Raw genomic sequence first — 24687 nt, 5'->3', positions numbered from 1 at the left:
CAGTCACCTCCACCGCTGCAACAAGGATCTGAGCGAGTTTAAAATGGGGATCCAGGAGCCCAGGTTCTACTACCCGGACGCTGTTCAGGGCGGACAGGACGCTCTGACTCTGCCCTACAGCTCGGAGCAGGCGATGGGGGGCTTCGCTCAGCCGGGCAGGTTTTACGCACAGACAATCAGCAGCAGCCACTACGGCGGCGTGCGCTCGCCGCCCAGAAGCGCCACCGGGCAGGGTTATATCACGGCGGCGGGGGACGGCTTTACTGCTGGCGTTAAAGACGTGTATACTCCGTCTACGGAAACGTACCCTGCGGGCTTCCAGCACGGTTACCAGCGGCCGCCTCTTTACCCTTTACCTGGACTCCAGGTAAACGGGAAGACGCAGGCGCTGCTCAACAACTACCCGCTGTGGGCCAAGTTCCACAAACTCCAAACAGAGATGATCATCACCAAACAAGGAAGGTAAGTTTGGAAAACACGTACTTTTATAACCCCTCCAAAAGAAAAGAAAACATCCGGTTTCTCTGTCAAGGACATATATTACGCACGGCTCTCCAATAAGTTTCCTACTACCAGGGGACTTGAAGCGTCCCCTGGTTACAACTAACTTACTAATGTAACACTTTAGCACACCTTTGGCACGCTGGCCTGGTGTAATCACAGAGGTGACAAGTGATGAGAGTGGCCCCTGACCCTCATAAGCCCGAACAGTCCACATACACTGTGCGTAAAATTCTTCAGTGTCATTATTAGAGCTTATGCGCATTTACGAGGAACTTAATCTTTTAAAAGACGTTCCTATATTTAATATTCACTTGTCAAATTAAAACTAAACTTTAAAAAAAATGTGTGTAAAAATTTAATTCTGACTGAACGAGGAATTATAAACGAGAGTGAGAAAATAAAATGTCTGAGCTGTGAAACCCTCCTGACATCTCTGTCTGACCTCTGAAATCCCTGGAGGCCCTGGGGTTTAACACAGCATTTATGAAGCACACCGTGAAAGAAAGAACTTATAAATAGATTCAAGTTTTTCCGGAAATTATATTCAAAGAAGGAGACAACTCTAAAATTATTTTTTTAGTAGGAAAACTGCTTAATATAAAATATATAATTATACAGAGAAGTCCTGCTTCAAAACTATCTTTTTTTTTTTTTTTTTTGCAAAAATGTTCAATAAACCCGCATTAAAATAAACGTCCGTTCATGTGCGCTTCGATTTCACACTGTAAATATGGACATTTAATGACGACAACAATAAAAACACGTGTTTCAGAGGAGCCGGGAGCCCGTGCGCCAGGAGGGGCAGACAGACGCGGCCGCTGCCCGGCGGGTCAGTCCAGGGCTCAGTGTGCGTTAAGACGCAAGAAGCCGTTACGTCGATGAGGATTAATTCAATAACCTTCTGTCAACGCTGGTGTTTCAGAAGCGGTGTTTTTGTTGAGATTAAAGCGCAAAAACAACAAGCGCGCAGCCAGGTCTGTTATAACTGACGAGTCTTGGAGTCAACTTTTGAAAAGATACGAGCTGTGCTTTTTTAATTTTTACAAACACTGAAGCTGAAGAGTTTTGTTCTGAGCTGCTGTTGATTTGCATTAATTTCATTTGGTTTTTACTTTACCAGCTGTAATCCACTGCAAAATTATTTTTGTGCCCTCATTTAGAGGGAGTTTAAAGTAAGTTTAATTTTCGTGTGCGTGTGTGTGGGTTATGGTGTGTGTGAGAGAGTGTGTATACTGCGTATTTCACTCAGAGAGCTTTGTCACTGTCAAAATATTTGATCTCCTGTTATTGGAAAATTTAAATTCCACCTGTCCTTAAACATGCATTGTCCAAACATGGACCCAGGGACCAAAGGTGGCCCTTGAACTGGTTTTATGTGGACTTCATGTTTGATTCTGGAAAAGCACATTCCCATGGGATCTGTAATTTTTAGGAACAACAGCTGTAGTTGAATAGTTTTATTTTAACCTTAAATTATTTATTATAGAGACAAAGTAAATATATTTACTGTAGCCAAACTTATTTTTCACCCACACGTGGTCCAAACACATACTCGGGGGCCAAAGGAGACCCTTGAACATTGTTCATTGTGTCATGGTTTCAGTTGAGTGAAATTGAGATAGTCACACTTTCTCCATGTGTCACCCTACTTAACGTTTTCCAATCATTTCAGCGTAAGTGAGTGTCATTTTTTTTCCATGCTACTTAAATGCACATTTAATGATCTGTGTTTTAAATCCAGCGTCCCTTAAAGAAAAAGCTTTCTTTAGCGAGGACACACTATGGCATCAACACACACTTGCTTCATGTTTCTGCAAAGACACTGTGTAACATGGTGCAACAATCAAACTTTTTTTTCCGACATGCAAGTGAAAAGACAAATGTTTTGTGTTGCATGAAAACCACAAACCTCTTATTATCAATATTTGAAATCCTTCTGATGACACACTCAACACATTTTTAACTTTTGTCCAAGTCTGTCACTTGACACAAGTGACAAGTGTCAAAGGTGTCAAGTAACTTTTTTTTTTTTTTGCAATGTAACAAAATTTCCCTGCATGATTTATTGGGGGAGTTCAGAAAAGGGAGACCTTGAAAAAGGTGGTTTTCAATATCAGAGGCCGCAGCCTTCTTAAATTTTTATCTTGGTTTTTTGGCTCTCACAGTAATTTTGCAGTGTTTTTTTTTCTTCTTTTTTTGCAGAGAAGTCTGAAGGTGTGCAATGTTAATCAAAACCATGCTTTCTACAGGATATGGGTGAAAGAAAGTGTAGAGTAAAGCAGAGAGAAGGGTCAAACAGCACTGAGCCTTTAGATGGCCACGCTGAGAAGGTGAGGAGGTGTCTTTGAAGTCCAGGAAGTAAGAGAGCAGATTCTCTGTTCTTCTGCCTTCTTTAGCCCAGCACCCAGTGTACAGCACTGACAGATCTCTCAGAAGTTTTGCTCTTGTACCACACCTGGGCTTTGAAATCTGGAGACATTTCCATGGTCTACAGCAAAGGAGGGCGAATTCATCTACATTTCTCCCGAGCTAAATTCAGATCAGCGCCCCGGCCGTTTCAGCCCTCGCTCCTTCTGCATTAGAGTCAGAACATTAAGTCACTGTCCACCGAGGCTGCAGAGCTTTCCGGTTGTAATAAACTCAGGACATCAGCGCAAAATGTTCTGAATAATGATTCAACAAAATAATGTGGACACAAATCTGATTTTCCTGAATTGAAAATGACTAAAGTAAAAAAGAGAAGGTGAAGCTTCCCTACAAAGCTTCTTTGTTTTACAAATGTGCTGATGTTACACCTGGGTTGGAGTTTAAGTATGAGTGAAAAATCTATCAAAAAAAATTACCCCTCAGTGGTAATTTCCCTCCTGAAGTTTTGCTTGAAACAATTTTCCTGTTTGCTTTTTCAATTTCGACTGTAATATTTATTTATTGTTGAGCCAATACTTTATATGAAATGATGTAGGTTCCCATGAATATTAGTAACAGATCATATTATTGCACAGCAGTACAGTATGACAAAGTTGGAGAAGACTGCAGAGCTAAAGGAATCATGCTCATCTGCTCTCTCTGCTTCACTTAGTCTAAACTGTGCCAGCTGACTTCTGCTACTTTCTCAGAAAGGAAATAATCCTAATATTGATTTGGAAACAAATGAAGAGGCAAAAATCAGAATTCCCCTCTTACGCATGTCTCAATCCTGGCTGTATATTACCAAATAATGTATTTCAAATAAATGCTTTTTTTGTACACACAAAAAAAGAAAAAAAGGAAATCATGGCCTCAGTGAAAGTCTGTGCAAAACCTAAATATTGAGGTTTCTTTTCAAAGAGGGCACCTTGTTTTTAAAATGATCAACCAGAAAATTAGAGTAGGTGGAAAACCTCTATGATGGTGGGCGGCAAAGGATCGACTTTAGTCATCATCACGTCAGCCCTGACAGGCAGAGTAATATTTTAGGGATGTTTGAATGTTGCATACGTTGATTATCACCCTATCTGTCATTATTCCCCCTCTGAAAGCAGAAGTGAGGCTGTTTCAAGGCTCTTTGACAGAATGGCTTGTCACTTCCTGTTCAGCTTCACAGCTTTTCTCAGAAGCATCTAGTGCCAATATTTTCTGATCGCTATACAAGTGCTTCCTCTCAACATCTTAAACACCGCTTGTAAATAGCCCAAGTGGTAAAAACCAGTTCCTCCTGCCACTGACACTGTTTGGGAGTTTTTTTTTCACAGGAGGTATAAATCAAGAAGAGAAAATAAACATGTTGCTCATGGTCCTTCTCTGTTTTCTATGCTGGGTTTTCTTCAGAACTATACCAGTCAGTCATCCTGAAACACTGGGGCAGGTTACATACAATAAACACATGTGAGATACTTCTTTTAATTTAATATTAAATAAAATGAAAAATACTACAGAATCCACCGGTTTGCACCGCAAAAGCAGAAAACAACGGTAACTAACTGCTAATGCGCTGCAGCTTCTCCAATATAGATATGACTGCAGGTCGCCTTCAGTGGATCCCTTCTACAAATATCAATACTGATGCAGCGCAAAGGTGTAGAAGAATTGTGGGGAGTTGTTGCGTCTGGCAGCAGCTGTAGATTGACATGTTTACGTCATAGATGATGGAGCGTACGGACTGTGACAAAAACTGGACCTGAGCCGCTGTCCAGATGAATCAGTGGGTGCAGTCATGTGGAAAAGTCAAGTCCCCGGTGAATTCTCCGCTCTTTGTCACTCTCTCTTACTCTCTCTCTCCCTCTCTCTTCCTCTCTATCTCAAGTTTAAATAGTTTTCGAACCACAGTAGAGAAATTGCACTGATTTGTAAATGTCATCAGAGTTTTAATAAATAAAACACAAATGGAAAAAATAATTAGATTATTAATTGTTATTGACATTTAGTCACGGGTGGGGTATGGGGGGTTTCTGGAGTTTAGAATCTCTGACCTGTTTGGAACAAGTGAGGAACTACTTCCAGAAGGTGAATGTTTTCACCTGGTACTAGAGTTTCCGTGCACAGGACTGAACGGCTGAGATCGTTACATCTGCAGCTTGTTTTGGTTGTCGTCTGCCTGATTCAACTTCAGGAAGCTGTCGAGATGCCCCGCCACACAGTACCAGCCTTCAGCTCCTCTCTACGATCTCTCTACACCCAACCAAAGCAGCCTTCACATGCAAATGACCCCTGTGTTGTGTTTTCTTTGGTTTCCCTCAAAATCACAGAGTCCCCATTTCCTATAAAGGCCACGGTGCAAGTAAAACTACAATATTTAAAAAAAACACAGGCACTGCTCATCTACTTTCCTTCTCACTAAGTGTAGGTGGATTAATGCTGAACCACTGCTGAACAGCCGAGTCTCTGTTTTCACTCGTATTAAACAGTGCAGTGGAAGAAGAGCTCCGTCACCTGTTCTCTGCCAGCCAGTTAAGAGCTGCAGCCATGATTGTGTTTCACACAGAACTATGATTGATTGTTAAACTGGACTCAGCGCTCAGCCAAACGACCCAACTGGGACCAGTCAGAGAAGGGTTTTGACTTACCACCAAGAACAGAATTATAGACACAAAACACATAGAATAGTGTTGCCTTCTCATATATGTAGAGGAATATTCTAGCTCAAAGAAGAAATACAGCAAATATATATGTTTTGGCTCTGATGTAATGACACAAGGCTCAGTTTTATCTAATGGTTTCGAACGTATAGAATGTGTTTGTTTTGTTTTTGATTGTTTAACAACTGTGTGTGAGATCCAAATTTGAAAAGCCTCGGGGCACCGACGGTGGTTTTTTTATCTTGTTGTTCACAAAGAAGGAAGACAGAGTGCACTGAGAACTATTTTCAGCTGTGGTTAAATACACATTTGTTGCAGAAGGACCTGAGATACACACACGTCAGATAATTTCCTATTGGGTTTGTACAGAAGTGATGAAGAGTCAAATGAAGAATATGACCTGGGATCAGAACAAGCTGCAGCAGTGAGACAGCATGTGACTCAGTTGTGACAAAATCTTTCTTTCAATGCCCCACTTGTGCGATGTTGGTACCAGTAATATGAACACAGACACACACACACACACACTCTCTACAACCAGTAGAGCCATACCACCAGTCTGTCGACATGTTGTTCAATACAATTCACGGACACAGATTTAAAATGGAATTCATTTTCATACAGGAGTTTTGCAGTTTTTGTTATTTAAATCACTTTTTCAACGGTATCAACCCTACAATGTACCCAAATACAAGATGGCCCTTGCCATGGCACTCCTCCACACTCATCCACTAAGTGGCAGGAGGTTGCTATAAAAACACAAAATAAGAGAGAGGCTCAGAGCTGCGAGTATATCAGTGTTATGTTCAACTAAACAGGCCCATCTTTTACACTGACTAACTTCTATAGACTGTATACATTTTTAAAAGGTGACTATTTTAAATAAATAATAAGGGAAATCATAATATACATGGCGCTCTGGCCCAGAGGCAATGTCTCTGTCATTGGTGTGGAACCCCAGGGTTCACCTCCTGGTTAGGGCAGTTGGTACCTTCCAGTGGACTCACCACCCACAGGAAGGTTCAGGGGGGTTGGTACGGTGCAGTGTGATTTGAGTGGCGGTCATGGAGACTGCTGCCCCCGCGACCCGGGAACAGATAAGCGGATGAAAATGGATGGATGGATCACAATATGCAGATGTTGAGTTTTGTTTGAATAGAATCCTGAGTACATATGTCCCTCTATCGTGTCACAAACAGGTTAGACATACCTTAGTTCCCACACTACCTTTGTGTCTCTGTGTACTCGATGTCCGTGTTCTTCCCGTTGGTTTTAATCGACCTCCTCCTGCCCCTGCTGGTGCTTCTGGGAAAGCCTGACCTCTGGGTTACCCCGTCTAACTGAAGCCTCCTGAGAGAGAAAACAAGTTCGACATGTAAAGCTCCTGCAATCAGGGGCAGCTTCTGGGGGCATCTTTTATTAAGATCAACATTAAATATTCACCTACACTTCTCCTGCACCGGGAGATTCATCCACAGCTGATGCATTACTCCAATTCCACAGTAATGAGGTCTAAACAGTCACATCCCTGCCTTGTATCATACATTCTTTGTCCCTGTAACACTCATCACTGCTTCATTTGCAGCAGAACCATTAAATCTGTAAATGAGGACAGTCAGTAAAAACCCTAATCAATAATTTAGAGTTTTTGGAAACGCATGTCAGACAGTGGAGCAGCAGAGGACGGCCGCTGTATCTCCTTGGCATCAATTCACGGAATTGTGGCTTTCTTTCATCCTTCCTTCAAGGCAGAAAACTTTTCATTAATAATATCGTATAGTGTGGAGTGGAGAACAGCACAGATTCTGTCAGAAGTTCAAGTCCCACTCTATTTTATGTACTGTAGGCTTTGTTGCATTTCCATGTTTGTCTGGCAAATGTTTTATATATATATTAGCCAAAAATATCAGCATTTATTGACAAAAAAGAGAAATATGACGAGGAAATAAGAGGATTCTTTTGTCTTTGTGTGTTCACGCAGGAGAATGTTCCCCTTCCTGAGCTTCAACATCAGTTTTCTGGAACCAACCGCTCACTACAACGTCTATGTGGATGTGATTCTGGCAGACCAGCACCACTGGAGGTACCAGGGAGGAAAGTGGGTCCAGTGCGGAAAAGCAGAAGGAAACATGCCAGGTACATAAGAACTCCAGGTTCTAATCCAACCCCAGTAAAGTCAACCTAAAAGAAATTTAAAAAAGAAAAAAAAGAAAAGTCCTTAGACAGTTACTTGGTTTTTTTATGCAGTTTTATTGCAACTGTGCAATATTTGTCTGCTGATTTTTATTTATCTAATTGTTCGTGTAGACTAAATTTAACATCATTTACATCTAAAAGTTTAAAAATGACATCAGTGCTGTAGGTTCACAGTTAATGGTCAACAAATTTGAACAGGGGAAATGATGTCTTTTCATATGGTTACGAGTTGCCCACATACTGGCATTTATTGTTGGTGCTACGTGGAACATGTAGACTGGTCCGTAGGTGTTTTCACTTTCTCTTCTTTACAGGCTACATATAAAAGGTGAGTAATTTAATTTTAGGCAGTACAAATAAGGAGACACCTAAGATCCAAATTCCAGAACAGTTTCAATATTTAGTACAACATCTAGGTGATTCCACACGGGTAGGTTTTAATGGGTCAAAATATCAAGTGTGTGAATGCTTGCGAGATAAATATTATGAAACAATAAAGGCTGACACAGAGACATTCAAAGGTTAAATCTTCCTAGTACTTCATTTCCTCCCCTGTATTTATAAAGAGTTTCCTTATACGACGAGTAAAAGACATACATCACCTCTGCCATTTCACTCCACACCTACAACCCCCAATAAGAAGTGATGCACTTTTCATCCATGTGTCACTATCTCTTCCTCTTTGGGTTCATTCATTCATTTACTGGTGATGTCTTCTTGTTCACACCTCCCCGCGAGTCAGCGAAGCATTTTACTGCATGTGCGACTGATGATAGACAAACCACAATCATGTTTAACGAGAAATTCTGCAAGGTGTTGTCACACGTGCCAGGTGTCATTGATAGGTGATTTCTGATGTGCTAGGGTTGTGGGTAAAACTGTGGTAAAACATCTCCACTCAATTAGATTTAATTGTTCGCTTTTGTGGTGTGTTGATATAAAGTTAGCAGTTAGTTGTGGTGAGGCTGTGAACGATCACAAGTGCTGAGATTGTATCCTGCCATTTGATTTTTCTATTTCTATGTTAGAGGGCTGGGCAGTTAGTTCCACAAAGGGCAGCTGTGGCTGCAGGTCTTTGGTCCCACCTATCCAGAACACCTGATTGGCCAATCGACTGCCTGAAGCCTCAGATCAGTTGATTAAATGAGCCAAGTCAGATGTTCTGCTGCTTGGTTGGAGCTAAAACCTTGGCCAGCCCATTATCAAGTATAATAAAACGATTCAACTTTGTCTAATTTGTCACTAAAATGTTGTGAATTTGAATATGAACTCCCACATTTTCCTCATGTACAGGAAACAGGACATACATGCACCCCGACTCCCCCAACACAGGAGCCCACTGGATGAGACAGGAGGTATCGTTCAGCAAAATGAAGCTCACCAACAACAAGGGGAGCACCAACAACGTGTCGCAGGTGACAAATCTTTGTTTGAAGTTCGTTTTTTGTAGACACAGAGCAAGTGCCACTTCCTTTCCTTCCCTGCAGGAGCTATGACCACAGCCCAAGGGAATGGTTATATAACTGTGACTGTACACCTAGGACAACTAGTCCTTACCTTAACATGCCATTAAGATGTAAACAACAATCTCCAGAATTCTACTTTGTCATGTTTCTGTCCACTCTGCATATAATCATCAGCCAACTCCTGCTTGTACTCTGTCCTCTGCAGATGATCGTGCTGCAGTCACTGCACAAGTACCAGCCTCGTCTCCACATTGTGGAGGTGAAGGAGGACGGCGGGGAGGATCCCTTCCTCTCGGCTAAAGCTCAGACCTTTGTCTTCCCGGAGACTCAGTTCATTGCTGTCACAGCCTATCAGAACGCAGACGTAAGTCATGGCACTGACATCCAGCAGGAGAGAGAGAAAAAAGCACGAAAACGTGAAGTGGAATTTTACATTGACCTGTGTTTGGTTGTATTATTGAATTGTAGGAAGTCTGATAAATGGTTACGCAATAGAACAACCTTTGAGTCAACCGTAAAGAGCATCCAAATTCAATGATTTATGTCACGGCCATGTCCCACATTGATGCATACATTTGAGCATTAAAAATACATGTGTTGTAATTCACTTGAGTAGAGCAGCACTGGGCTACTATAGTGTACTATAGAGTGTCTAAGTTTATCTGAGAGTCTCCTTACCCCAGCTGACCTGACACTTCACCCAATACCAACACACACACACACACACTAAGTCTGAGCTATATCTCCAGCAGCTGTTCAAATACATTGTGTAAGCCAAGGAAACACACTCTCACCATGTTTTGTATGATGTTAATATCACAACAACATATTTCTACTGTGTGTGTGTCTGTGTGTGTGTGCAGTAGTTTTATCTGAGACCTGAAAAAAGACAAGCAGGACAGGACATTGTATCCTCCTTAAATATCATTAGGTTTTTGGTTCTTTTTTCCCTCTCTGCCTCTTTGTCTCTCCTCTGTGGTTCCAACTCCTTCTGTTTTTTTCCTCTGCCCACTTTCTTTCAATGCCCTCCTCCTGTTTATTCCCTAGACAGATCACTCAGCTGAAAATAGACCACAACCCCTTCGCTAAAGGTTTCCGTGATAATTATGACACGTAAGTGCTACTTTTTTCTTTTTTTTAAAAGAAGTTTGTAAAGAAAAGCTGTGTTTCTAATTTCTTTAATAGGGAGTAGTTTTATTGTGAAGCTGTGAAGCACTGTTTTACTGTCCAACGAAGAATAGGCTGCACAAGGAATGTCCTGTTCTGTATAAAAGCAAAGAATAAAAGTATAATTTTCTCAGAAATGATTTTGCTTTTGTGAGCAGTCAGTTCCGTCAGACTTTTAACATGAGAGCCATATTTTTAATAAGGCCAATAGTCTTTAGTCTGCTCCAGTGCAATTCAGTGTAAAGGTGTAATATATCTGAGAGCTAGCTTGAGGTTTGGTCAGGAAATCACCCCTTTTTTTTTCCTTCTTCTTCTCACACTCTCTTCTCTTCCCCTCCTACCCAGGCTGTACGCTCCTCCCGACTCTGATCGACTCACACCCTCCCCTACAGAAGGCCAGCATCTGCTGCCAGGGAGCTGCTACCCTCAAGGCTACCTCCCTGATCAGTACATGAGCCCTCTGCCCCAGAGCCGCTTCTTCAGCCGCGAGCCCCTCAGCATAGCTCAGCAGCACAAGGACCCGTCCTCCAGCCCCAGTCCACACAGTCGTTGGTACCTGCCGCCTCAGCAGGGTGTGGTGTCCAACAGGCTTGACTTCAGTTCCACCTATGAAGGAGACTTCTCAGGAAACGGTTTCTACAAGCCCTTCCCTTTACAGGCGTCTGCTCACCATGCCCTCAGCTACTATCCTGACCATCCATTTGCTTCCCCCAGTGTGTCCGTGTCAGGGGCCACCACAGCAGGGTGGAGCACCAGTCGACCCTCACCTCAGTACCTCAGTCACCCCAACAAACCTAACCCCAATCTAGGCTGGTATAGGCCCATTTCGTCTTCCTCTTCTTCCTCCTCATCTTCATCCATGTCACCAGGCAACCCCAGGTTGAACCCGCCCTCTATTCTTGAGCCCCTGCAGATGCCACTGCTGCAGGACAAGCCCAAAGACAGTGCTGGAGTAGTGGGCGAGGAGCCTTGGATGGACGCCCCCTCTGTGAAATCGGCAGACTCTGCAGACTCGGGCCTGTTTGAGGGCGGCATGGGGGACAACAAAAAGAGGAGAGTGTCACCCTACACATCCAGCACGGAAAACTCCCCACCGTCACGCAGTGAGAAGGACAGCGGCAGCACTCCAGACTACTATGGCTACTACACCCACTGAAGCTCCGGCTTCGCTGCAGCAGCTTGTTCTCACACTGCCACCATGGCTTGGTAACAGAACACAACATGACAGAACCACATGAAAAGAAATGGGGTTCATACTGTGAAGACAGGGTTTCTATAGTGTCATATAATCACAGGAATGACTTTAGCAGCTACTGCCAATGGATCTAAATGGACCGTGAACAGGAAACTGCCCTCAAGTCACAAAACACCAAATAGACATAAAATGCAGGCTTTTGAAAAACTGTTTGAAACAACTGCAGCTTTAAGAAGCATATCTTTGGGCTGACAGACCCCTGCAGGGATTTTGGTATGTACCTGCTGCACCAGACTGTTTCCTTTGCACAGTTTTGTCCTTTTCACCCTCAGCTCAGCCTTCAGTCCTCAGACTTATACATATGTTCTCATTTATTTTCTCTCAACACGGAGCGCAGTAAAATTACCTTTAAATCGCATTTAATACCCAAATCTAGTTCTGCAGCACCCACTAGTGGTGACAGAATGCAAAAGCTTGTGTGGGTGAACCAACATAGGGAGGTCAAGAGTGCTTAACACAAAGGTGCTCCAAAGTTAAGGCCGCTAATCTGTCTGAACCTGCTGAGACAATCTGTCAGTAAAAGTAAGGCCATAAAACATCACTTGTCTAATTTCTAATGTTATGGTAAAAGCAGCACACAGCACTGTTATGGGATTACAGGGTAATACAAGTGAACCGTCCATCTGCACTGTGAGACACGTGAAACAGAAATGAGTATATCTTAAAGGACAGAATGTCATAAAAGACACAAACAGTCATCATCATTCAAACATTTATCTTGTCCTAAATAAGAGAATGCAATGTCTGATTGGTGCTGAATTGACCTCCATGTGGGGTGGGGGTTACAAACAGGGTTTACTGCACTTCTCCATGATATGAGTGCAATGGAATAATACATTGATTTTTAATCTTAGGTAAAACTCCTTCCTTTACTCGTTCTTTGGTTTTCGACATCAGCTGGTGTCCATTCAGTTTCATCAATGAAATTTTCTGCTGTTAAATATTTTTACACAGAAAATTGTCCTCACTACTTGATGAAAAGAGACAACGCAGACAGGAGGCAAAGTCATTGCAAACAAAGTCACCACAGTACATTTTCTATGCTCAGTTAAAGAGGTGTGTTTAGTTTATTCTTTATGGAAAATTCAAATTTTTATTTAACAACATATTGATACTACTCAGTTAAAACAATACTTATTTATTAGTGTCTAAGTAAAGTTTGTAATCCAACCATCAGGTGCAGGGCCCATAACTGAATCAGAAAAGGAGAATCTTTAGTAAAAGTACTAGAAAATGTCATTTAGTAACTGTGAAAACATACTGTTTAACATATTTAAATTATTTTTGTTTTGTAAAGCCCCGTCCGCACCGAAAGAATTTTGTTTCGGTTATTGTAATAAGATGAAATGAGCTTACAATGTCTTTGCACTCTGAAGACATAACGCAGCTTCATTTAAGTTTCCACTGCTGTATCTCAGCCCTGGAGTGTTTGTATACAGCAGGAAAACACGCCCTCTCAGCGGTTCATTCAGAGGAGCTACAAAAACCTGAAGGTAAAATTTAAAAAAAGACACTGTCACCTTTCAAGTGACATTAACAGGAAGCTCAGACGGACCAGGCAGACATGTTAAATCCCCTCCCTCAGTTTACAGGTCTAACATGTGATGACAGTGGTGGGACAAAGACCAAAGACTGAGTCTTTGTGACAGAATGGTGGAGGCTGAAGTCAGCACAGATCACAGATCTGCTCCTTCAGACAGCGCTTCAGCTGACAGACAGACTCTTGTTAGCAAACCTAAACATCACCAGTACGACTGTAAAATGTTCTTATTAATGACCTGTTGTTACACTTCAGATTTCATAGATTAAATTTAAAAAACCAGCATTAACCTAACCAGGGAAATTCAGAGATGCTGGAAGACATACCAGGGACAGCGTTATTATTATTGTTGCCCCTTATAAAAGTCATTTTAAATATATGTTTATTTACAAGTCAAGTACTTGTTTTATGAACATAGATATTTAAGCATTTAATCATTAATGAGATTAGTTTGATAAATATGTATCAGGCTTTATTATTAATTCTTATTTAAGTACCAAAGTGTGTAAAATGGATGTTGGAGTCACTGTAAAGTTAATATATTTTTTAAAATCCTGACTACTCTTTGTTAATTTTCACTTTTTTTTAAGAAATATATTTTTGCTCATTTTCATGGCTTCCTGATATTGTGAAAACCAACATGGAAATGTCACAATTAAAGGCTGAATTTTGTCACTCAGTAAAAAAATAATAATTACATCATGGGCAACAAAAACAAAAAGCTGTTTGGTACAATCATTGACGTATAATGTTACTAAATGTACTTTACTGGTGTAGTACAAAACTAATCTAAAAGTGCAATTAATTGAAAGGGAAAATAAGTATTTTAATTATTTAGTCTTCTAACGACTTCTAACGAGTCTTTTTGTGTGTTAATTAACGATAACCCCACACCGCGTGCAAGAAATTACACAAAACAGCAGAAAAGGGTGGGCAGCCTTGACACGACTCAGAAACGACCCCTGCTGGACACTTCAGCAACCGCAATGAATCAATATAATATTCCAACAATTCTTTTTTCCTTTTGAGTTGTTAAACTCGACGTTACTATCGAGAGGAGAAGTCTGAGTGTGGATGCTGAGAATTTGCTGCATTATATATTAATAAGTGACATAAGCAGCAGAGACACCCAGCAGGCCACAAAACAAGCATGTTTTTTTTTTGTGTGTTTTCAACGTGCACTGTTTAATGTCAAAGGGGAGCAAGGACTGACTCCTTTGATAATAGCTTATACAGATCAATCCCCAATTCAGAATATTATAAAAGGGAAGGTTTCTGAAGCTGGAACTGTTATTTATTGAGAACACAAGAAAAGAGTTGGCTTATTGTGTAAAGTACTGTTGTTTTTCTATTCATGAAATTAAAGCTTATGTATGACAATCCTTTGGATTCCTTCTGATCTCATATCGCTGTGATTGTACTGAATGTTTACATATAACATAATAAAGTTCCAAGTGTTTCACTGAGCTGGCTGTAAAATGCAATTTCCACATTTGAGTACATTTCTTTTGGAAAGTTATCAGCTAAAAATATGTTGCAAAAAGGAATAAAAGTGACAATAATCTTATAACAACAGTTTTTTCATTTTAACAGATGACTTGATGAGAACATTTCCTGTGCAGCGTGACAGATAACCATGAACCAGTCATGGCTATAAAAAACTAAACTAAACTAAAAAACATAAGCAGCACCATCTCCATTTTCTCAAAATGGTTCACACGTGCTGTTAATATACTGTATATATTTTTTAACCACTGTATTTGTTAGTAGCAGCTCACAGCTGTCAACCCATCACCACAGGACTGTGTTTTCCATGTTGGCAAAACCTGGATTTTCCCTGACATTCCAGTAGGTGTCGTTTGTTATCCACACCTCTCGTCCACAGGAATCTTTGGCTTTTCTTCAGAGGTTAAAAAAAAAAAAAAAAAATCAAACATTAAAGTAATTGTTGTGATCATTGTGATTAATGCTTTCAACTTGAAAGACTTCCACAAGTTAAGAACAATGTAGCAAGGATCCTATAAACCAGTGATTCCACTATCACAGGAATCGTTTTCATACCTAAAAAAACGGGGCACATGTTCTTGCCCTCTCTTAGAGAGCGCTTTCCTCCGCTCCCTCTGAATCTCTTCAATGTTGTCTTTTTTCTTGTCTGCTTCTTCCACTTTTCCCTCCTCCAAAAGTCTAAACAAAAGGACAGAAAAAAAAAATCAAGTGGAAGTACATCGTAATCTTCATAACTGATGATAAATTAGCTTGTCCAGCTCAGCCGACCTTTGATCTGGGCGCAGGCGACTGTCTGTAGGAGGCAGTAGAGGCTGCAGGTCAGGAGGGAGTTCGTTCAGCTCAATGGCAAAGGTGGAAAAGCCATAGTAGAGCAAGTAATCTTTTGGCTGGGGATCTGGGTGGAAGTGACATGAATTTCAACATTAGTGATGCCTGTATTGGTGCAAAAAAATAGCGTCGCGGTTTCATCTCTACATCTACAGGTATCGGAAGTGAACGGGCTATAGTTGCTATTTTGTTTTTTTTTAAGTTAGATTCTAAATATTCTGATCAATATTGAACGGATACTGATCCTGAGTATCGGATCAAGTCATTCTTAATAATCCAGGTTCCCATTTCAGCATAGCTTTCGATTTAAAATTCCACTGAACTTTATTTAAAAAAAGACAGCAATTTCTAAGAGTACTACTATCATTGAATATCAATAAAATATATATTAGTGCAGTGGTTCTCAAACTGTGGTACATGAGTGCTCTCTAGTGGTATGTGGAAAAAATTCATATTTTCACATTTACATTTTCAATTGAATAAATCTGAAACATACCATGCACAATTAATACAACATTTAAACACAAACATCTTTCTAAACATCTCTCCTGTGTGGTTGAAGCTAATAGGGAAGGCCTCTGCTGCTATATTCTAATGTTGGTCATCACGGTGGTACTCAGAGAGATCAATGTTTTCTCAGGTGGTACGGAGTATAAAAACTTTGAGAACCACTGTATTAGTGCAATTTGTGGGACAAACAAAAAAGCTTCATAACCCCCTGGGTGGGGCAAGATGGATGGCTAAATAGTTTAATGTCCTTCATCTAGTTGGATTTTATTCAACTCACTTGGCTTCCAGACACATTTTGGAGTTGGCAGAGTGTCACAGAAGATGCCCTCATGCCACAGGCCTCCAAACTGGTGAATGATGCTCCCACTTTGGTCCAGAACCACACCCTGCACCTCATTTTTGTTGGAGTCCGATCCCCAGTAACGGGACTGCAACAAAATACAACTTAATTAGGAAAACAAAAAAAATGCTACTGTGTGAATGTGTCTTTATATTGTTGTTTTGCTTTCACCTTGACAAAGGTGATTTTGCAGGTGCAGACGTTATTTGTAAGATTTTGGATGGTGACCTCTCCGTAATGCTCCAGGTAGCGCTGCTGACTAAGGACGTTATGGATGCAGGTCACTACTTTGTTCCACTCGTAGTGGTCACCGTACCTGCCAAAAACATTAATTGAAGGATATGTTTGGAAAACAAGAATTCACTTAAAAATAATCTTGCACTTTTGCTACTAAAGAGATTTCCCCAGCTTTTTTATTTTTCTTTAAATCTGGGGAACTACAGAGAGTCTGAACAAGAGAGGCTGGCACTTGTGGCACTCTAGTAGAGTTGAAGTGACTCTCCTCATTTTTCATAATAACCACTGTGTTTGTTTGTTGGCCAATCTATCTCTACCTGCATGTCAGATATAAGGGTACAGCCTATAATAACATACACACAAAAACAATCACTTTCCCCCAAAAGACCAAACAAAGAGCCTGTGCCACAGAGCCAACTTATACGTATAGCCTCCCACCTCAGCTTGCACTCATCTGTGGAAAATCACAGCTGAGCCCAATGGATTGCACTCAGCTGTGGAAAATCACAGCTGAGCCCAATGATTTCTCAGCAGCACAGGTGAACTGCATACTGGTTGATTAGCATGGTTTGAACTGTTGCTCAGACATGAAGTAACCTGTACTAGGGTTCTGTAAAGTTAGGTTACTACAGTGCAAATTTATAACAGAGGGAGGATGGGTTTTTTTACCATGGTTTCAAAAATACTTATTAAAGTATATTATATACTGTATATACATTATTTGCCTGTTATATTGGTTAAACACTGCGTAAAATCTCAGTAGTTAATACCAGACACAGGAGCACTGGACTGCAGTTTTTTAGTGCACCCAGGCACCAGTGGAGTTTTGTTAACATTTTATAGTCCTGCAGGGGCTGCAATCTGAATCTGCAATCCTCCAATTACAATTCAGAGCCATTAACCTGGTCAAATCAGAATATTGGTTTACTGGGTATTAAAATCCAACATGATTCAATTTAACCGGGTAATTTGAACATAGCCTTACTGGACATGCATGATCATATAGGTGGTTACTGAAATTTTGTCCATTACTAAAAAATAGGCAGGCTTTGTTTCACATCCACACTACTTGGGCCATTGTTCTCTCCACGTTATTACACTAGTTACAATTGGCTGTATCGTAGTTTTATCTTCTGACACCACTGAGCTTTACACCAGTTTTACACCAAAGAAATTTGAGGTCTAACTGCCAATATTAATAGGGTTTAGAAACGTGTTCCACTGACTAGTATCATAACAACAGAGTCACTGGACAGTTTGCCACATATTGAGACAAACAACCATTGGCACTCCCTCTCACACCTATAGTCAATTTAAAAGGAATCATTATTATAAGGTTTCTGGACTGTGGAAAAAAGGAAACATCCAGGGAGACCTTTAGTAGACACCAGGGATCAAACCAGTCTGTCTTAAGGTCCCTTGTCCAGCTTCTCTACACTGTGCCAATTGCAGCCCCAAAATGTCTTACAAATTTATCAGGTGCAACTTTTTGTAATCTTGCTGTGTTTTACTTACAAATCATTGCCTAGAAATAAATGTGTTAATTTGATTGGACGTCATTACTCGTATCTGCTTAGATGCACAAACAACATATGGACAGATGGTTGAAAGTTTGTCTTGTCTCCACTGGCCGAGGTTGAACGATGGGGATAATGATAATATCCACACAGAGTGTGTCATGACTCATTGCTCCCGAATGATGCCTAGTGAAAGGACCCCTACATCACCTCACATGAAGTACGAGACCAGCTCCATATATTGGTCCATGCCACACCTCATCTAACACAGATGCTGCAATAACTTTACAGACTGATCCTTGTGGAACTAACATCAGACTGTTTACCTTGGAAGAGCTACGTTCACCATTCCGGTCGGAAGAATCTCCAATGACTTCCCCCAGAATTTATTTTTCCATCGCTGGTCTGTTAACAGATGGAAACATACGGCAATTAGCCATTTGTCACATGTTCAATGGCTGTTTTTGTGTATTTAGATTCTCACCTTGCCAAAAAGAGAATTTTTCAGATTCTGCGTGACAAGCGGAGATGGGTGGATGGTGACAGACCTAGTTTGATGAAGGACATGTTAATTTACCACAATGCAAGCACAACATTGTAGCTGCAGTTCTGTACATACCTGCTCACTGATGTATTTGAAGCCTCTGTCCTCCCTGATGCACTCGAACGTCTCCCCTAGAATAGGGTTGAAGGGTTTATAGCGGTTTCGGAACGTTGCCGAGGAGTAACCGGAAATAGCAAAGGCAGCAATGTAAACCTGCAAAAGATAAAATCATGGAACAAACGTTGTCTTTGACTTTGATTAAATCCTATCAATAATAGTTTAAAGAAGAAAAACAGTCAATGAAATGGTTTAGTCAAAACAGTGTAGTTTGCAGTTAATTACATTTTACAGTTGTTATATAGTGACAAATGTGCATTTAACCACCATTTCACATGCTTAAGTAACGTTCAGGTATTTCACAGCAAACTCACAAAATCACTAATACTATCTAACAATCTTGTCGTTTGTTACAACATGACACAACTGTCACAGACAAAAAGGTTTGTGTTTACAAGACACTAGGTTCTCATTATTTAACTACTGTATTCTATACCATTTAAGAGACAAATGTTGTGGTAGTTGAACATGCCCATGGTTATGTTCAACCATGAGGTGGAGCAATTAGAATTTATTTTCTATAATCCATGCATTTGGGGTTAGCATTACAAGCTAGTTTTCATACCCCTCAACCAGTGAATTATATTTAAAAAAATTGTGCTTGCTTTAACTTTAGTTTAGTTTTGTTTTATTTATCATCTTCACTTTCTCATATGCTCTTTAATTTGCCTGCTTCTTAAATGACTGTTTGCACTGGAAGAATAGTCACCTTATACTATAAATTGCCTTTGCCTGAAGAAGGCACTTAACTAAACGAAAAACTAAATGCTCAGAACATCGAACAAAGCACTTTTTGTTTTATGAATTATGATTCTTATCGAACAACATTGAAATCTATGTGTCTTCTGGCTGACGTCTCTCGACAACATGTCTCACCATCCTCTGGTAGGGGTCTGGGGTGTTGCTGGCAGTGTCCAGCAGCTCACTGTACTCCAGCTCCTCACACAACCTCTGCAGGAGGTTCACAGGCTCGTTCAGAGCAGCAGGCATGGAAACTCGGGCCAAGTCTTTACCTGGAGATAAAATATGTTTTGTGTTAAATTTAGTTTTTTTTTACATCAAATGAGAGTAGTCAATTTTATTAGAGGGCCCTTGCCTATGTTGTTATATAAGATGGCCATGAGGCCAACGTGGCTGTTGTCAGGACAGTGAGCGGGAAGCGTAGTGCGACGCCCCGTGTTTTTGGGAGCAATAGTGTTTGGAGTCTTGGAAATGCTGTCACGGTACTTGCGGGTGGCCGATGCTGGTTGAATAAGAGAGAAGAATTAGTTATTGACTATTTATAACCGAAGGTGACCATAAGTACAGTGGTCTGTTTAGATTCAGATAAGGACAATAAGGATGTTGTAATTAAAAAGTATGTTTGACTTTAATCAAGTAAATGAATGTTTCATTCGATCACCTCACCATGTCCTTCTTCTGGCTCAGAGTTGGTGGTACTCCCATCGCTAAGACCTGATTCTTCAGATACCTCTGAAGACATGAGATCATCGCTGGCGTCAAAGTACTCTGCAGCTGAGTCTGCCACCGAAGGAGGACCATGAAGGGCAGGCTGGTGAGGGAGAAAGAAAATGAAGAAGGAAATATTCCAAAACATTCCAGATGACAAGAGCAAAATTGATTTTACCTCAGCAGATGTGTTGTTAGATTCCAAGACCTCCTGTAGTTTCTGTCTCTCCTGAGAGAGAGCCTCGTGAACTGACTTCAGGGATGCAAGCACTGACGGGAAGATGGAGCTTTAAATTATCTTACTGTAGAGTAAAAACTTTAAAGCAAAACCTCCCAGCATGTTTTGACACAGGTATACTTCTCTGACCTTTTAATGAGGTGGAGCAGATATCCTCCTGGATTTTCTTACTCTCAGCTGATGGGGCGTTGGGAGGAGACAGCTGAGAATAGATGTAGTCAGGAATAGAGGGCACTGATGCTCCTAGGTGTGCCGAGCTGCTGAGGTGACTGGAGGAAAGCTGAGACAGCAAAGGGAAAAGCAAAAAAAGATTTATAATCAAGCCCAGAGGAATTTAATTTTAAAAAAGAAAACACTTTACTCTTAGGAACAGAATCAGAGGAACAAAGTTTTCACTATTCCATTTTGAAAATAAAAATAATAAATATAATAAATAGCATCACTATTACATCCAAATTACCATTAAATTAAATTGTAGACCACAAACTCCATTCCATTCTTACCATTCCCAGCGCCTCAACTGTGGACAGTGTGCGAGAGTGGCCCCACACCTTTCCCAGTTTTGGCTTCTTTGGTTTCTCAAGTGACAGATTCTAAAACACAATAAAAAATAATAGAGCAGATACGTGCACATAGGATGAAAATGAACAAAACAGAAAATGTGTATCCATCATGACGTTGAGTTATCTACCTGTATGCTGATGATTCGCTGCAGGTCTCCATTTATTAACGCTGGTCCGACTTCCAGCGCCTGCAGCCTCTGGATTAAGCTGGTTAATTCAGACAGGTTCAGATGGCATTTGTTCAACTCTGTGACAAAACAGTGAGAGTTACACCTTTTACATGTTCTGCATGTTTTGGACAAGGTCAGAACATTGTTGCAACAGTCCTGGCTGCTATGTCACCACTTAATTAACCTAAACCTAACTAAATACAGTGTATAAAATACCCTACATGCTACGTATGACAAATACCTTGAACACACGTGTCTGAACCATGACTCTGCTGCAGCCAAGCAGAAACCTTACAGTTCAGAGCGGTGTTAGCTGAGGGCAGCACTGCTGATGCTCCAGTCACTTCCTTCACCCCTGCAGAAGTCTGCTAACATGCAGATACACAGACACAGATGTTAAACTAACACTGACTTCTGATTAAACATGTCCAAACATCAAAATGCTTACAGTGGCCATAATTCCATTTCTCTGCTTTCCACTGAGACACTGGATGAATCCACTGTGGACATTCACAACATTGTTCTTCCTGAACAAGCGGTGGGCTTGTAACTTTGTGACCCAGATGTAGAAAAGTTCATGACTCTTTGCCTGTTGGAGAAAAAAATTACCATTGGTACCATTGGATCAGAGACTACAGACTGGATTTTGATTTATTCATCTGAAGACTCAGTGTGTGTTTTATTACTGCTCTTACCTTCATATGGTAGAGGATGTCCCCTGCATCCAAGTCAATGCGGTTTGATTTTTTATTTATCGACATTACAGCCAGGCTAACATCTAGAGATCCCTGGACTCGTCCTATGAAAACCTGAATAAAAATGATTTTTTTTTTCTTTCAGTTGGTGAAACTGGTGTCAGAAAGTTTAATTTAATAAAGATCACTTACATCATGCTGATTTTTAGAATAGCGCAATATCCCAGCTTCTAACACAAAGAATCTCTATTAAAAAAGATAAAATAATTGTTAATAATAAAGAGTGTTGAGCTTTAAAAAAATCATTAAATCCTAGTTACTTCTCTGAAAAAGTGACTAACTCAGTTACTGACTACTACCAACAAATAGGTCTAACAACAAACTCTGCTCATTTAAAAAACTGACTAAAAATAAAATAAACACTAACACTGTCTTTTCCCTCAGTGGTTATTATGTCATTGGTTATAAAGTCAACTAAAAAGCCCTGAGCAGCTCAGTAACTCACCTTGTGCCAGCCTTTCAGAGGCCACTTCCTCCTTTTGAGGAGGTAACCTTCACAGTTACCTGGTACCATCACATCCTGAGGACACTCACCAACTGTCTGCATTTCTGCATGAGGGTCATCAATCACCTCCCAGTCTTGCTGTGGACAAAACAAGCAGGGAATACACATGTGGTTTGGTAATCTTTACATTCATGAATCTGAACCACACTGGCAGAAAAGCTTGAAGCCCTTTAATCATTGAATCCATTGACTCTGTCGTGACTCACTTGTCTGGAGTGACGAGATGACACCGTGCTACTGCTGCGAGAGTGAGCCGTTCTGTTCCACACCGGCGACAACTTCTCCAGGCCACTCGCCAGAGACTGGCTGCGGTTGAGGGAGGACCCGTAAGAATCCATGTTTAATAGCAGAAGTCAAAACTTCAGCTCTGTTTTAGTGAGATGGAATGAAATCCAACAAAACTCTGCAAGATGAATGATTATATGTCACTGAAATCCACAACAATTACCCTTATAATGAATCAAAGTATTAACATGATGAATTTGAATCACTCTTGGTTCTGGTGTTTCAGTTATTTCATTAGCTTCAGGACACAGACATGTTGCCATAATGCTGTAATGACAGTGTGACACACTGGATTTTTACCAGTGGATACCAGTGGATTTTTGTTAGTTCCTAGTTTGCAAAAAGTGTAAATATGTATATTTTTGGAAAATTATACAAACATCAAAATTGGGATTCTAAAATGATGATGCAATTGATCTTAAGGAATATCTGTTTTAATCTGGGTAAAACCACTCAGGCTTGACATTATGTAAGTCCAGGAAATCCTGGGAGAAACTGACCCCAGTGATGAGAGCATGTGGTGGAAACAGGATAAAAGGATTTACAGCTTTCTGAGCTCGTGTACTCAAGAGGAGAACAACTGATATTGTTGCATGTCAGAACAAACAAAGCTGTAACCTTACAGAGATTCTATATAACTATATGTAGTACTGTTTTTTAATTGAAGAAACCAAAACATACCACTACCGTAACTCTACTATTTCTCAAGTCTGAGAACTACAAATAAATGGCATAAGAAGCTGATTACATCTGCACATGTCAACACGACTCATATGATCAAGTGCTGAGATTATAACAGTGTAAACCGCATTTTGGGAGCAACAGAAATTGCTACCAGTGAAAAGTTCATCAGATCACATGAATTTCGTTTACCACACGTTTAAGTTAGATTGTAACTGTTTGATTTTTTAGATTAAAGCGTAATGAAGATAAAATGAACATATTTTTTTAAAACATGTCCTTAATTTATGGACAAACTTTCAACAAACATTGTTGTGAATTCTCTCCATTTATACTCATTGTTTCTACAGTTATTAGCTCTTTAGGACACCGCTAATCCTGAGTATAAATTTGGGAATTTGTTATTTAATTTGTGACTTAATTCTATCAAACTGTGCGACATTTTGTAATTATTTGTAGAGCAAAAACATTAATATTTGTGTTTTGTGTAGTACTGCATTCTTACCTGAAACCTTCCCGCCGTTTCTCATTATTCTTCTGTGCACCTGTTAAATCCAATTAAGTGTCGTTTAATTGTCGATAATCTTGGGGAAACCAACATGTCGACGCACGCATCAAAAACAGATTAAAAGTAGCAAAATGCTTCCCCCATGTTTTTCTGAGCTCCACCGCAGGGTCAGTCACCGTCAGAGATACTTCAGTGACGCAGCCAGCGCTTCACTGTGTCCTGGGAATTATCGATATAATCTGGAATTACACCGTTGGGCGTCTGCAGAGACCGAGTGCAGAGTAAATCTGACCAACCTGCGCTCACCCGATTGGTTCGTTCTTGCCTAAGGATTGGAGAAAAGCAACGCCTTTACGTGAAGTAGCCTTCCTGTTGTTGAATGTTATTTATAAGAAAAGTAAAAAAATAAATACATAAAATGAGGGTTAGTATTAATAAAAAACATTTGAGATTTTTATGCGTATTTTCATGTATCTAATTAAGAGACCGATTTGAATAACTGTCTTTAGTTATTTATGCTAAGGTTCTGTAAGTAATATTATTCTACTAACTTTGACTTTATGTTTATTTACATTTTTATATTTTGTAAAGTGAGATGTGTATAATGAAAATATTAAACAATATATATTGTATTATTTATATATAATATGTTCAGATGATCAGACTCAGATGAGTATGTTGTCATCTGCAGATAAAATATTAGGACCTTATATTTAAAATATTCCCCTAACGATAGCTGGTACCTCTCATTA

The 24687-nt window shown here is 40.3% G+C and overlaps 2 protein-coding genes across 5 annotated transcripts; one reads left to right on the top strand and one right to left on the bottom strand.

Moving 5' to 3' along the window:
* Positions 1-6: 6 nt before the first annotated feature.
* On the top strand, positions 7-15084 carry tbx21 (T-box transcription factor 21). The gene is made up of 6 exons (XM_025057555.1): positions 7-462; positions 7540-7694; positions 9048-9169; positions 9426-9584; positions 10272-10333; positions 10733-15084. The coding sequence occupies exons 1-6, from the start codon at positions 44-46 to the stop codon at positions 11541-11543; spliced, it is 1728 nt and encodes a 575-aa protein (XP_024913323.1). The 5' UTR covers positions 7-43; the 3' UTR covers positions 11544-15084.
* On the bottom strand, positions 13737-24602 carry osbpl7 (oxysterol binding protein-like 7). 4 transcript variants are annotated; one of them, XM_008314438.2, is made up of 22 exons: positions 23933-24597; positions 22668-22864; positions 22402-22539; positions 22089-22142; positions 21897-22010; positions 21650-21790; positions 21443-21569; positions 21160-21278; positions 20972-21061; positions 20598-20748; positions 20409-20500; positions 20189-20333; positions 19878-20024; positions 19658-19794; positions 18740-18877; positions 18605-18668; positions 18447-18525; positions 16538-16682; positions 16304-16454; positions 15457-15583; positions 15244-15366; positions 13737-15082 (listed from the first exon to the last, which is right to left on the bottom strand). In XM_008314438.2, exons 2-22 carry the CDS (start codon positions 22797-22799, stop codon positions 14974-14976), a joined length of 2523 nt encoding a protein of 840 aa, XP_008312660.1. In that variant the 5' UTR covers positions 22800-22864; positions 23933-24597; the 3' UTR covers positions 13737-14973. The 4 variants fall into 4 exon arrangements, with proteins under 4 accessions (XP_008312660.1, XP_016889397.1, XP_016889396.1 ...); XM_017033908.2 differs by having other exon boundaries at positions 20189-20500; positions 21443-21566; positions 23933-24602; XM_017033907.2 differs by having other exon boundaries at positions 20189-20500; positions 23933-24601.
* Between the last annotated feature and the right edge of the window lie 85 nt (positions 24603-24687).

Source organism: Cynoglossus semilaevis, chromosome 8 (genome assembly GCF_000523025.1).
Source record: "Cynoglossus semilaevis isolate Cse_v1.0 chromosome 8, Cse_v1.0, whole genome shotgun sequence".
Classification (NCBI taxonomy): domain Eukaryota; kingdom Metazoa; phylum Chordata; class Actinopteri; order Pleuronectiformes; family Cynoglossidae; genus Cynoglossus; species Cynoglossus semilaevis.
Note: the sequence above shows the minus strand (reverse complement) of the source record. Positions and strands in the feature narration are given on the sequence as shown.